Source organism: Bufo gargarizans, chromosome 1 (genome assembly GCF_014858855.1).
Source record: "Bufo gargarizans isolate SCDJY-AF-19 chromosome 1, ASM1485885v1, whole genome shotgun sequence".
Taxonomy (NCBI): Eukaryota; Metazoa; Chordata; class Amphibia; order Anura; family Bufonidae; genus Bufo; species Bufo gargarizans.
The window spans coordinates 504,866,504-504,882,198 of record NC_058080.1 but is presented as its reverse complement, the minus strand read 5'-3'; the positions used below and the strand labels follow the sequence as shown (position 1 = coordinate 504,882,198).

The window sequence follows — 15,695 nt, the reverse complement described above, 5'->3', positions numbered from 1 at the left end:
GTAGGGGAAGCATTTTTACACCCTTGTGACAAGACCTAGTGTCTAATCAGACCACACCTGTAATCATTTACATATCTGCCTGAGATATAACAGAGACATTTCTAAAAAAATTGAATCAAGGAATGTATGGCATGGAAAACTGCTGCAAAATTTCTGGTATTTATTTTTATTTTTTTTTTAAACACCCTCAACTACATGCCCAGAAGTCTGATTTGAGTGGCTAATAAAAAAGACAGACCTGAATTTAAACAGTGAGGACTCAAATGGAGTATTAGAAAACAGATATTGACAATTAGTAAGTGATAAAGAAGGCATGCTTGAGAATTGTATAACTTTTCATTAAACAGCTGATAAGCCTTATATTCTCAAGCCATAATACCCCTTTAAAGGGCATGTCACACTACAGATAACATAAGGTAAAAGGGTTCTCTGGGATTTACATATCGATATAGGTGATGTGGGCGGTGCAATATGTAGGTGTGGCTTGAGGGTGGACGGGGACACAGGGGCCCCCTAATCTCCTCTTGCCCGGGGGCCCCATGAGTTGTCAGTCCGCCCCTGGGCATTACCCGTGCTTAGTGATAACATGACAATAAACACTAGGGTTTAGGCTATGCCTACACTGCGACTAAAAGTTGTAGACGTCCCATGAAATCACGCTCGCAATTAATTAGTTATTCCATATGAAATAGCGACCTTGTGACTGTTGTAAGATCTACAAATATTTCAGAAATGTTGATAGTTACAAGGCTATTTGCCTTACCTACCTGAGTCCTGTGATCCTTCAATATTTGATAGCTGAGAAGCCTCACTGCAGGACCCTGAAGAAAGTCAAGATAATAGTATATGTAAATATTAATCATAACATATATACAATGTTACAGGCACATAAACATTACAAATATAAAAAAGTAAAAGGTGGAGCATTTGGGATCTAAAAATAATAGATCTCGCTGCCCAGGCTAGACACTATTTAAGAAGGGAACCTGTTACCAGTAAAATGCAGTGTAATCTTCAAGTTGAATATTATAGAGCAGAATGAGTTAAAGGGGTTGTACGGGTTCAGAGCTGAACCCAGACATATCCCCCATCTTCTCCCCTCTGGCCCTCTTGACATTTCATGCTCCGATGCTCTCCTTTGCCCTGTGCTGAATAGCTCAGGGCAAAGGCATTTTTTTTTTAGATCTGGTGACGTTACGGGCTCTCCATGGGTACCATAGGCGGTGGCTTCCGCTTAGCAGCGAGTCCTGTGACATCCCCAGCACTAATGGGCTGACTTTAGCGCTACCCTAGCCTGTAAAGTGGCAAGGGAAGTGCTAAAGCCTGCCCGTCAGTGGTGGTGATGTCACGGGGCTCACTGCTAAGCGGTAACAGTGTGGAAAAAATTAACTAACAACCCTTGCCCTGCACTATACAGTACAGGGTAAGGGAGAGCATCAGAGCATACAATGCTGCGATGCTCATATCATGGGGGCCAGAGGGGTTAAGATGGGGATATGTCTGGGTTCAGCTCTGATCCCGGACAAAAAACAGATTGATATCTGTAACCCTCTCATCTCTCCTTCTAAATCCTGGTATGTCTTGTCTGAAGCTTACTGCTACACCCAGCTTTTCCACAGTCTGATCTTGTCCATCCCTCTCATCTCTCCTAAATCCTGGTATGTCTTGTCTGAACTATTAATGTCTCTTTCCCTGCTGGATTTATTGAGTATTTGTTTACATTGACTATTTCACCCCTGTATCTGGTCCTCCTTGACTAGACCAAATGTAGCCCCCCCCCTCTTGGTCACACCTGATTGAACACTGAGTGGTATAAATCTAAGGTCCTAGGTCTTTTCAGACCTTGGTCTTTCCACATGCAACATCTTAAGTGCAACTCTTAAGTGCACAGACTGAATTATACCAGAATGTGACCAGAAGGGGACCACAGGTAATTACAGACATAGTCAATGCTAACAATGCTTAAATTTTTCCTCTTACTCCTCCTACTTTTGTAGTGTACAGGAGCGAGATGCCCGTCACTACTGAAGGGTCACTTGGGTATTGTCGTTCCCCCTGTATTTAAGGGGAAGTTGGTATAGAATATCTATAATGTCATGCTATGTATTTCCTGTTACTGTGAAACGTGCATTGCAGGCCGGCTAGGGTGTAGTTCCAGCTCTGAGTCACTAGAGGGAGCTAGAGAACCCTAGGTTATATAAGGCCCAGTCAGGAAGTAATAGTAGTTAGGCTGAGGAGACAGACAGTGGGAAGCAGAGGTCAGAAATGATCCTGTGTCTGAGAGAAAGCAAGGCTATGGGCCTGTGAGAGCATAGCAGGCCTGAAGCCTGCCGGCTAGGAGAGGGTAGTAAAGGCCCTGTAACCGGGTTCCGGATCCAAGGAAAAGGTTCCCCTCCTGAGTCACCATCCGTTCAGCTGAAGCAGCATAAGTGAGCCACAAGCCAAGACACAGATTACCACAGAGGCCGATCAGATAAAGCGAGAGGTACTCAAGATAACAGAGGAGGTACGAGATAAGGACAGCTTCAAGGGTACGCCAGATAAAGGGCATTAGACCTTGGAGAAATTCACATATAGCGGGACCAGACAGGAATAGTGTGCAAGCCGCCTGTACTGCATCTCCTGTAATTAACACTCTGTAAAATTCATCGCTAAGACCGGCCTTTCTGTACTGTCAAGAACCATCTGTATTCTTCCAAAACCAACCGTCTTGTATGGAACTGTGCACTACCAGTGTCCATGTATTATTATCGCTGATATTCAGTAAAGTTCCAGTTTTTGTTGGCTATCCTGTGCTTGCTTCATTTGTCCACCATACTTTACACGGCGTGTCACCGTTTAATTGACACTGGCGTCACGAACTCTTTAACTACCTGCCTGTTCCAGTGTTTGCCCCAATTGAAGACGACAGTGGATCCCAGGTTAGTGGTCAATCTGCACTACAAAGCCCAGCACACACTACTGACCCCCTGGGACACTGCACTTTTCCACAACCTCCTGAAATACCCCCACATCCATTCACCCAGCAAGGAACTATTCATCTCTTCCTCCATCTTACCTTCTCATCTGATCGCTTCCTTCCCAAACACACACAGACACCTCATGCCCTCTCTTATTCTCATCTATTAACACTTTCTCTGCTTCTCCTTACTGCTGGTGATATCCCTCCAAATCCAGGACCCCCTCAGCAAATCCCCACTATCACCTCCATGTCCCACTACAAATCTCCTTCTACAAATTTCTGCAACCCCTTAAACCTAATTACCATTCCTCTGACCCCTGCTCCTTTGGTTCCTCTTGCAGGAGCATTATGGAACGCGCGCTCCGTCTGTAACAAACTGTCGTACATTCATGAACTGTTCATCTCTCAAAACCTTTCCTTTCTGGGTCTCACAGAAACATGGCTGACACCCTCAGACACCTACTCCCCTGCTGCACTCTCTTATAGTGGATTTCAATTCACTCACACCCCCCGCCCTGGCTGCAAACATGGTGGAGGAGTTGGTCTTCTCCTATCAGACACCTGCTTCTACAGCCCAACTCTACTGCCACCCTCCATTACGCTCACCTCATTTGAAGTACACTCTGTTCGCATCTACTCTCCCTCCAACCTTCAAGTAGCAGTCATTTACCACCCTCCAGGCCCAGCCACCAGTGGCGTACATATAGGGGTCGCAGTTGCAACCGGGCCCGGCACCCTGCGGACCCCTGGGGCCCCTGCTGCAGCTGCGTCTCAGTCTGGCGTCCATGATCCATCCGTCACATAAGTTGCCCCCCGGGCCCGCCCTCGCTCCTCTTCCTTTCTTTCTTCCTTCCTCCCTCCCTCCTTCCTCCCTCCCTCCCTCCTCCTTCCTCCTTCCTCCCTCCTGCGGTCACTCACGTCAGCGCCGGCGCCGGGCCCGTGAACTCCCGCGAGACCTGTGCGAACTCCTGTGCAGGTCTCGCGGGAACACGCGCCTGATCTCAGACGGGATCCAGACGTGACTAAGAGAGGACGTTGTCATCAGATTTGAGAAGAGGTGCCGACCGGAAGAACAGAAGAAGAGCTGAAGTTCCTCTGCCCTGCCAGCCGTTAACGCGATGGTCGGTAAGTAAAAGCCGAGGGGGGGGGGGGGGGGGGTGGCAGCGTACCGGACCCTGGGGGGGGGGGGATGGGTGAAGCGGCAGCAGCAGCCAGCAGGGCACACTAGGCCCCCAGCCCCCCCAGGCACCCCTCCTGGGCCCTGGCAGATGACCGGGGGGGGGGGGGGGGGTGTAGCGGCAGCAGCAGCAGGAGGGCACACTAGGCCCCCAGGCACCCCCCCTGGCAGATGACCGTGGGGGGGGGGAGCGGCAGCAGCAGCATGGCACACTACGCCCCCCAGGCACCCCCGGGCCCTGGCAGATGACCAGGGGGGGGGATGGGGGTAGCGGCAGCAGGCAGCAGGGCACACTAGGCCCCCAGGCACCCCCCCCTGGCAGATGACCGGGGGGGGGGGGTAGCGGCAGGGCACACTAGGCCCCCCAGGCACCCCCCTGGAGTGGTAGATGACGCGGGGGGGTTTAGCGGCGGCAATCTCTGGCAGGAAAAGCCTGCAGGGCCGCAGCAACAGGGCACACTGAGGCCCCCAGCTCCTCAAGCATCCCCCCTGGCAGATGACCAGGGGGGGGGGTGCCTGGGGGCCTCAGTGTGCCCTGTTGCTGCGGGCTATTCCTGCCAGAGACGAGTGCCATTGACTGTAAACCCCCCCCCCCGTCATCTGCCAGGGGGAATGCCTGGGGGCCTCAGTGTGCCCTGTTGCAGGCTTTTCCTGCCAGAAACGAGTGCCAGTGACTGTAGTCTGTAAACCCTCCCCCCCGGTTATCTGCCAGGGGGGATGCCTGGGGGGCTGGGGGCCTCAGTGTGCCCTGTTGCTGCGGGCTTTTCCTGCCAGAGACGAGTGCCAGTGACTGTAAACCCTACCCCCCCCAGTCATCTGCCAGGGGCCATCTGCCTTGCTTTGATGGGATTGCCAGATTGGGGCCTCGGCTGATCTGATCATCTGAGGGGGTCTTTGAAAGAAAAGATGTTCTTTGCTTTCAAAGACCCCCTCAGATGATCAGATCAGCCCAGGCCCCAATCTGGCAATCCCATCAATAAATTCAGGCTGCCCCAGGGCCCCACTGCTGCAGGTCATTGTTCTCAGCAGCAGGCCAGGGCCCCCTACTCAAGTAGTCAGACTCTAAAGCAGCTGGCCTGCTGCTGAGAACAACGACCTGCAGCAGTGGGGCCCTGGGGCAGCCTGAATTTATTGATGGGATTGCCAGATTGGGGCCTGGACTGATCTGATCGTCTGAGGGGTCTTTGCTTTCAAAGACCCCTCAGATGATCAAATCAGCCCAGGCCCCAATCTGGCAATCCCATCAAAGCAAGGCAATTCGGCTGATTGATCTGGTGGCTGATGGGGGGGGGGGGCTTTGGGCTGATGTGAGGTCTGATGGGCATGGGGGATGGCCGGGGGTCTTTGGGTTGATGATTGATCTGGTGGCTGAGTGGGGGGGCTTTGGGATCTGAGGTCTGATGGGCATGGGGGATGACTGGGGTGGTCTTTGGGCTGATGATTGACTCAGACGGGATCTGGTGGCTGAGTGGGGGGTCTGATGGGGGATAACTGGGGGGTCTTTCAGCTGATTGATCTGGTGGGGGTCTGATGGAGGGGTCTTTGGGCTGATCTGAGGTCTGATGGGGGCTGACTGGGGGTCTGGGCTGATCTGAGGTCTGATGGGGGCTGACTGGGGGTCTTTGGGCTGATCTGAGGTCTGATGGGGGCTGACTGGGGGTCTTTGGGCTGATCTGAGGTCTGATGGGGCCTGACTGGGGGTCTGATGGGGGTAGGAAACTAAGATGTCTGTCTGTCAAACTCTGCAGAGATGAGAGATGACTGAAAGAAATCATCATGGTGGTCCGGTCTGAATGGAGAAGATAAAGAAAGGGAACATCTACTGTACATCAAAGGAGACGTCACTGGATGTAAGAGGTATGGGCACGATATATAGGTAGGGCTGTGCGTGGGTGTGGCTTGAGTGTGTACGCCACTGCCAGCCACCATCTTTCTTGACCACTTTAACACCTGGCTACTACACTTTCTTTCTGCCGACATCCCCACTATCATCATGGGTGACTTCAACATCCCTATTGACACATGCCACTCGGCCGCCTCTAAACTCCTGTCACTCTCTTCCTCCTTCGGCCTATCACAGTGGTCTTCAGCTCCCACCCACATAGATGGTCACACTCCGGATCTGATCTTTACCCGCCTCTGCTCCCTATCTAACCTTTCCAATTTGCCTCTCTCCCTATCCGACCACAACCTACTCACCTTCTCTTTATTGGTCTCTTCTGCAGCTCCCCCAGTCCACACACTAGCACCCCCCCGCAGGAACCTCAAACATCTCGACTTTTGCTTGCTTTCTGACTCTCTTCTCCCACTCTCTAACATCTGTTGCCTCCAAGACCCAGAAGCTGCTACCACCCTATATAACACCACATTAAGTACAGCTCTGGACACTGTTGCCCCCCTCACACACAACAAAATTCGAAAAATCAACAGACAACCCTGGCACACCAACCTGAGCAAAAAACTCAGACAAGCTTCCAGGGCTGCTGAGCGGCGATGGAAGAAATCCCATTCTAAAGATCATTTCACCGCATACAAGCAATCCCTCCTCATATTCAAATCCTCACTCACTGATGCAAAACAGGCTTACTTCTCATTAGAGTTGAGCGGACACCTGGATGTTCGGGTTCGAGAAGTTCGGCCGAACTTCCCGGAAATGTTCGGGTTCGGGATCCGAACCCGATCCGAACTTCGTCCCGAACCCCATTGAAGTCAATGGGGACCCGAACTTTCCGGCACTAAAAAGGCTGTAAAACAGCCCAGGAAAGGGCTAGAGGGCTGCAAAAGGCAGCAACGTGTAGGTAAATCCCCTGCAAACAAATGTGGATAGGGAAATTAATAAAAATAAAAATAAAATAAATTAAAATTAACCAATATCAATTGGAGAGAGGTCCCATAGCAGAGAATCTGCCTTCACGTCACCCACCACTGCAACAGTCCATTGGCATATATTTAGGCCCAGCACCCAGGCAGAGGAGAGAGGTCCCGTAACAGAGGATCTGGCTTCATGTCAGCAGAGAATCAGTCTGCATGTCATAGCAGAGAATCAGGCTTCACGTCACCCAACATTGGAACAGTCCATTGGCATATATTTAGGCCCAGGCACCCAGGCAGAGGAGAGAGGTCCCGTAACAGAGAATCTGTCTTCATGTCAGCAGAGAATCAGTCTGCATGTCATAGCAGAGAATCAGGCTTCACGTCAGCCACCAGTGCAACAGTCCATTGTCATATATTTAGGCCCAGCACCCAGGCAGAGGAGAGAGGTCCCGTAACAGAGGATCTGGCTTCATGTCAGCAGAGAATCAGTCTGCATGTCATAGCAGAGAATCAGGCTTCACGTCACCCAACATTGGAACAGTCCATTGGCATATATTTAGGCCCCGGCACCCAGGCAGAGGAGAGGTTCATTCAACTTTGGGTAGCCTCGCAATATAATGGTAAAATGAAAATAAAAATAGGATTGAATGAGGAAGTGCCCTGGAGTACAATAATATATGGTTAAGGGGAGGTAGTTAATGTCTAATCTGCACAAGGGATGGACAGGTCCTGTGGGATCCATGCCTGGTTCATTTTTATGAACGTCAGCTTGTCCACATTGGCTGTAGACAGGCGGCTGCGTTTGTCTCTAATGACGCCCCCTGCCGTGCTGAATACACGTTCAGACAAAACGCTGGCCGCCGGGCAGGCCAGCACCTCCAAGGCATAAAAGGCTAGCTCTGGCCACGTGGACAATTTAGAGACCCAGAAGTTGAATGGGGCCGAACCATCAGTCAGTACGTGGAGGGGTGTGCACACGTACTGTTCCACCATGTTAGTGAAATGTTGCCTCCTGCTAACACGTTGCGTATCAGGTGGTGGTGCAGTTAGCTGTGGCGTGTTGACAAAACTTTTCCACATCTCTGCCATGCTAACCCTGCCCTCAGAGGAGCTGGCCGTGACACAGCTGCCTTGGCGACCTCTTGCTCCTCCTCTGCCTTGGCCTTGGGCTTCCACTTGTTCCCCTGTGACATTTGGGAATGCTCTCAGTAGCGCGTCTACCAACGTGCGCTTGTACTCGCGCATCTTCCTATCACGCTCCAGTGCAGGAAGTAAGGTGGGCACATTGTCTTTGTAGTGTGGATCCAGCAGGGTGGCAATCCAGTAGTCCGCACACGTTAAAATGTGGGCAACTCTGCTGTCGTTGCGCAGGCACTGCAGCATGTAGTCGCTCATGTGTGCCAGGCTGCCCAGGGGTAAGGACAAGCTGTCCTCTGTGGGAGGCGTATCGTCATCGTCCTGCCTTTCCCCCCAGCCATGCACCAGTGATGGGCCCAAGCTGCGTTGGGTGCCACCCCGCTGTGACCATGCTTCATCCTCATCCTCCTCCACCTCCTCCTCCTCATCCTAGTCCTCCTCGTCCTCCAGTAGTGGGCCCTGGCTGGCCACATTTGTACCTGGCCTCTGCTGTTGCAAAAAACCTCCCTCTGAGTCACTTCGAAGAGATTGGCCTGAAAGTGCTAAAAATGACCCCTCTTCCTCCTCCTCCTCCTCCTCCTGGGCCACCTCCTCTTCCATCATCGCCCTAAGTGTTTTCTCAAGGAGACATAGAAGTGGTATTGTAACGCTGATAACGGCGTCATCGCCACTGGCCATGTTGGTGGAGTACTCGAAACAGCGCAACAGGGCACACAGGTCTCGCATGGAGGCCCAGTCATTGGTGGTGAAGTGGTGCTGTTCCGTAGTGCGACTGACCCGTGCGTGCTGCAGCTGAAACTCCACTATGGCCTGCTGCTGCTCGCACAGTCTGTCCAGCATGTGCAAGGTGGAGTTCCACCTGGTGGGCACGTCGCATATGAGGCGGTGAGCGGGAAGGCCGAAGTTACGCTGTAGCGCAGACAGGCGAGCAGCGGCAGGATGTGAACGCCGGAAGCGCGAACAGACGGCCCGCACTTTATGCAGCAGCTCTGACATGTCGGGGTAGTTGTGAATGAACTTCTGCACCACCAAATTCAGCACATGCGCCAAGCAAGGGATGTGCGTCAAACCGGCTAGTCCCAGAGCTGCAACGAGATTTCGCCCATTATCACACACCACCAGGCCGGGCTTGAGGCTCACCGGCAGCAACCACTCGTCGGTCTGTTGTTCTATACCCCGCCACAACTCCTGTGCGGTGTGGGGCCTGTCCCCCAAACATATGAGTTTCAGAATGGCCTGCTGACGTTTACCCCGGGCTGTGCTGAAGTTGGTGGTGAAGGTGTGTGGCTGACTGGATGAGCAGGTGGAAGAAGAGGAGGAGGAAGCCGAAAAGGAGGAGGTGGCAACAGGAGGCAAAGAATGTTGCCCTGCGATCCTTGTCGGCGGAAGGACGTGCGCCAAACAGCTCTCCGCCTGGGGCCCAGCTGCCACTACATTTACCCAGTGTGCAGTTAGGGAGATATAGCGTCCCTGGCCGTGCTTACTGGTCCACGTATCTGTGGTTAGGTGGACCTTGCCACAGATAGCGTTGCGCAGTGCACACTTGATTTTATCGGATACTTGGTTGTGCAGGGAAGGCACGGCTCTCTTGGAGAAGTAGTGCCGGCTAGGAACAACATACTGTGGGACAGCAAGCGACATGAGCTGTTTGAAGCTGTCTGTGTCCACCAGCCTAAATGACAGCATTTCATAGGCCAGTAGTTTAGAAATGCTGGCATTCAGGGCCAGGGATCGAGGGTGGCTAGGTGGGAATTTATGCTTTCTCTCAAATGTTTGTGAGATGGAAAGCTGAACGCTGCCGTGTGACATGGTTGAGATGCTTGGTGACGGAGGTGGTGGTGGTGGTGTTGGTGGTACATCCCCTGTTTGCTGGGCGGCAGGTGCCAATGTTCCTCCAGAGGCGGAGGAAGAGGCCGAGGCGGCGGCAGCAGCAGAAGAGGCCGAGGCGGCAGCAGCAGAAGAGGTAGCAGGGGGAGCCTGAGTGACTTCCTTGTTTTTAATGTGTTTACTCCACTGCAGTTCATGCTTTGCATGCAGGTGCCTGGTCATGCAGGTTGTGCTAAGGTTCAGAACGTTAATGCCTTGCTTCAGGCTCTGATGGCACAGCGTGCAAACCACTCGGGTCTTGTCGTCAGCACATTGTTTGAAGAAGTGCCATGCCAAGGAACTCCTTGAAGCTGCCTTTGGGGTGCTCGGTCCCAGATGGCGGCGGTCAGTAGCAGGCGGAGTCTCTTGGCGGCGGGTGTTCTGCTTTTGCCCACTGCTCCCTCTTTTGCTACGCTGTTGGCTCGGTCTCACCACTGCCTCGTCCTCCGAACTGTGAAAGTCAGTGGCACGACCTTCATTCCATGTGGGGTCTAGGACCTCATCGTCCCCTGCATCGTCTTCCACCCAGTCTTGATCCCTGACCTCCTGTTCAGTCTGCACACTGCAGAAAGACGCAGCAGTTGGCACCTGTGTTTCGTCATCATCAGAGACATGCTGAGGTGGTATTCCCATGTTCTCATAATCAGAAAACATAAGTGGTTGTGCGTCAGTGCATTCTATGTCTTCCACCGCTGGGGAAGGGCTGGGTGGATGCCCTTGGGAAACCCTGCCAGCGGAGTCTTCAAACAGCATAAGAGACTGCTGCATAACTTGAGGCTCAGACAGTTTCCCTGGTATGCATGGGGGTGATGTGACAGACTGATGGGCTTGGTTTTCAGGCGCCATCTGTGCGCTTTCTGCAGAAGACTGGGTGGGAGATAATGTGAACGTACTGGATCCACTGTCGGCCACCCAATTGACTAATGCCTGTACCTGCTCAAGCCTTATTATCCTTAGAACGGCATTGGGCCCCACCAAATATTGCTGTAAATTCTGGCGGCTACTGGGACCTGAGGTAGTTGGTACACTAGGACGTGTGGCTGTGGCAGAACGGCCACGTCCTCTCCCAGCACCAGAGGGTCCACTAACACCACCACGACCATGTCCGCGTCCTTTACTAGATGTTTTCCTCATTGTTATCGTTCACCACAACAACAAAAATATTATTTGACCCAATGTATTGAATTCAAATTCAGGCCTTTTTTTAAAGACAACTAACACTATCTGGCTATCTATTTAGGTACCGTATTACACTAATACAGGCACAGCAGTAACCACAGATTTAGCTGACTATAAATTTGAGGCCTAGTATTTAGGCGCTGGGTGACAGGTATTGGTTTACTGACAGAATTAGACTTGAAAATGCACAGTAGCGTGTGTGTGAAGTTATTCAGAATGACCCTATGTGCACCTTGAATATTATATACCCTTTTAGGGATAGATTTCAAATAGCTCTGATACAGCAGAAACCACTAAATTATGAAATTGCTAAATTGGGAATTGTATTTCAACCCAGAACAAAAACTGTGCTTTGACGGACACTAAATAACTTGACCAGCCACAACAGTACAGCAGTAACGACAGATTTAGCAGGATATAAATTTGAGGCCTAGTATTTAGGCGCTGGGTGACAGGTATACGTTTTACGGACAGAATTAGACTGGGATATGCACAGTAGCGTGTGTGTGAAGTTATTGAGAATGACCCTATCAGCACCTTGATTCTGATATACCCTTTTAGGGATGTATTTAAAGTAGGCCTGATACAGCAGAAACCACTAAATTAGGAAATTGCTAAATTGGGAATTGTATTTCAACCCAGAACAAAAACTGTGCTTTGACGGACACTAAATAACTTGACCAGCTACAGCAGTAACGACAGATTTAGCTGGATATAAATTTGAGGCCTAGTATTTAGGCGCTGGGTGACAGGTATAGGTTTACTGACAGAATTAGACTGGGATATGGCCAAAAAATAACCACACTATTGATGGTTAAATGCACTTGGTGTGACAGCTTGACCAACCACACTACTGAGGGTTAAATGCACTTGGTGACAGGCGCAGCTTGCCCCTGATGTAGTATATGGCCAAAAAATAAACAGACTATTGCTGGTTAAATGCACTTGGTGTGACAGCTTCACCCTGATGTAGGATTTAGCCAAAAAACAACCACACCATTGAGGGCTAAATGCACTTGGTGACAGCTTGCCCCTGATGTAGTATATGGCCAAAAAATAAACAGACTATTGCTGGTTAAATGCACTTGGTGTGACAGCTTCACCCTGATGTAGGATTTAGGCAAAAAACAACCACACCATTGAGGGTTAAATGCACTTGGTGACAGGCGCAGCTTTCCCCTGATGTAGTATATGGCCAAAAAATAACCAGACTATTGTTGGTTAAATGCACTTGGTGTGACAGCTTCACACTGATGTAGGATTTAGCCAAAAAACAACCACACCATTGAGGGTTAAATGCACTTGGTGACAGGCGCAGCTTGCCCCTGATGTAGTATATGGCCAAAAAATAACCAGACTATTGTTGGTTAAATGCACTTGGTGTGACAGCTTCACACTGATGTAGGAATTAGCCAAAAAACAACCACACCATTAAGGGTTAAATGCACTTGGTCGCAGCTTGTGCTGGCACACCACAAGACACAAAATGGCCGCCGATCACCCCAGAAAAAAGTGACTGACAAACGGTCTGGGCAGCCTAAAAACAGTGAGCAATTGAGTATCAGCAGCTCAATGATCCACAGCTGCAGATCGATCAATTAATCATGTCCTTTGGAGGAGTTAATCTGCCTAATCTCGCCCTACTGTCACAGCCGCAACCTCTCCCTATGCTGATCAGAGCAGAGTGACGGGCGGCGCTATGTGACTCCAGCTTAAATAGAGGCTGGGTCACATGGTGCTCTGGCCAATCACAGCCATGCCAATAGTAGGCATGGCTGTGATGGCCTCTTGGGGCAAGTAGTATGACGCTTGTTGATTGGCTGCTTTGCAGCCTTTCAAAAAGCGCCAAGAAAGCGACGAACACCGAACCCGAACCCGGACTTTTACGAAAATGTCCGGGTTTGGGTCCGTGTCACGGACACCCCAAAATTCGGTACGAACCCGAACTATACAGTTCGGGTTCGCTCATCCCTACTTCTCATCTCTCATATCTTCCCTGTCACACAGCCCTAAACAACTTTTTAGCACTTTTAACTCCCTTCTCCGTCCCCCAGCGCCCCCACCCTCTCCTCTCTTCTCAGCTGAGGACTTTGCCAAATATTTAAAACAAAAGATAGTCCACATCAGAGAAAGCTTTACTACACAATTCCCACAGACCCTCTACACAACTGCTCGGTCCTCTTCTCCCAAAACCCGCTTATCCACCATTACAGAAGAAAAACTCTCCACTCTACTCTTCAAATCTCTGACCACCTGTGCATTTGACCCAATCCCATCCCACCTCATCCCTAACCTCACCGCAGTGTTTATCCCAGCCCTAACTCATCTCTTCAACCTATAACTAAACTCTGGTGTCTTCCCCTCTGCTTTTAAACATGCTACCATTACACCCATCCTCAAAAAGCCTTCACTTGACCCATCTTCCTTGTCCAGTTATCGCCCCATATCACTTCTTCCGTATGCCTCAAAGCTACTTGAACAACATGTCCATTCAGAACTGTCCTCCCACCTCTCCTCCTGCTCCCTCTTTGACCGCCTACAATCTGGCTTTCGACCCCACCACTCGACCGAGACTGCCCTTACCAAAGTCACCAATGACCTACTGACAGCCAAAACCAAGAAACAATACTCTGTCCTCCTTCTCCTTGACCTGTCCTCTGCCTTCGACACTGTTGACCACTCCCTTCTGTTGCAAACTCTCTCATCTCTTGACATCACTGACCTGGCCCTCTCCTGGATCACATCATACCTCACAGACCGGATGTTTAGCGTCTCCCACTCCCGCACCACCTCCTCGTCTCATTCCCTCTCTGTTGGTGTTCCGCAACGCTCTGTCCTAGGACCCCTGCTCTTCTCTATCTACACTTTTGGCTTGGGACAGCTCATAGAGTCCCATGGCTTTCAGTATCACTCCTACGCTGACGACACACAAATCTACCTGTCTGGTCCAGACATCACCACCTTACTATCAAGAATCCCACAATGTCTATCTTCTATATCATCCTTCTTCGCCTCTCGCTTTCTTAAACTTAACATGGATAAGACAGAATTCATAATCTTTCCCCCATCTTGTTCAACTCCCCCAACAGACCTATCTATCATGATCAATGGCTGCACACTCTCCCCAGTCAACAAAGCCCGCTGCCTTGGAGTGACCTTGGATTCTGCCCTTTCCTTCCGACCGCACATCCAAGCCCTTTCCACCACCTGCCGCCTCCAACTCAAAAACATCTCCCGCATCCGTGCGTTCCTTAACTTTGAATCTGCGAAAATACTTGTACATGCCCTCATTATCTCCCGCCTAGACTACTGCAACATTCTCCTCTGTGGCCTTCCATCTAGCACTCTCGCACCCCTCCAATCTATCCTCAACTCTGCTGCCCGACTAATCCATCTCTCACCTTATTACTCCTCTGCATCTCCCCTTTGCCAATCCCTTCACTGGCTCCCCATTGCCCAACAAATTCACTTCAAAGTACTAACAAATACATACAAGGCCGTCGATAACCTGTCCCCTCCCTACATCTCTGAGCTACTTTCCCGATACACCCCCACACGCACTCTCCGATCCTCACAAGACCTCCTTCTCTCCACTCCTCTTATTGCCTCTTCCCACAATCGACTTCAAGATTTCTCCCGTGCATCCCAATACTCTGGAACTCGATACCCCAACATATCAGACTCTCACCTACAGTGGAATCCGTCAAAAGAAACCTGAAAACTCCCCTCTTCAGACACGCCTACAACCAGTGACCCTGCTGCCTCTAAACCGCCATGACCAACTTAACCCGCACCTACTATGTCCTTCTCCCATACCATGTAGATTGTAAGCCCTCACGGGCAGGGCCCTCTCTCCTTCTGTACCAGTTTGTAACTCATCTTGTTTATGATTAGTGCAATTGTCTGTATTATGTATGTGCACCCCTTATCATATGTACAGCGCTATGGAATGAATGGCGCTTTAATAATAAATAATAATAATTTTTGTGCTCATTCTGGACTTTGACATCAAGGAGGTCCTATTAGTGACTGACAGCCTTCCCTCTGTGACTGTGAGTCAGTGAATGATAATACCGCCCCCCTGACTTCCACATGCAGAAGTAACAGGAATTTAAATGAATAAAATACAGGTTTTAATTAGGGATGAGCGAACTCGAACTGTATAGTTCGGGTTCGTACCGAATTTTGGGGTGTCCGTGACACGGACCCGAACATTTTCGTAAAAGTCCGGGTTCGGTGTTCGTCGCTTTCTTGGCGCTTTTGTGACGCTTTCTTGGCGCTTTTTGAAAGGCTGCAAAGCAGCCAATCAACAAGCGTCATACTACTTGCCCCAAGAGGCCGTCACAGCCATGCCTACTATTGGCATGGCTGTGATTGGCCAGAGCACCATGTGACCCAGCCTCTATTTAAGCTGGAGTCACATAGCGCCGCCCGTCACTCTGCTCTGATCAGCATAGGGATAGGTTGCGGCTGCGACAGTAGGGCGAGATTAGGCAGATTAACTCCTCCAAAAGGACTTGATTAATTGATCGATCTGCAGCTGTGGATCATTGAGCTGCT

The 15,695-nt window shown here is 50.6% G+C and overlaps 1 protein-coding gene across 6 annotated transcripts in view; it reads right to left on the bottom strand.

Annotated features, from left to right (window-relative positions):
* Positions 1-15,695, bottom strand: part of PLA2G4C (phospholipase A2 group IVC) — a 193,384-nt gene that overhangs the window by 15,285 nt on the left and 162,404 nt on the right. For all 6 annotated transcript variants that reach the window (XM_044275078.1, XM_044275064.1, XM_044275089.1 and 3 more), the window contains one exon: positions 768-821. In XM_044275078.1, coding sequence (XP_044131013.1) covers positions 768-821 — 54 coding nt within the window. The remainder of the gene's footprint in view (positions 1-767; positions 822-15,695) is intronic.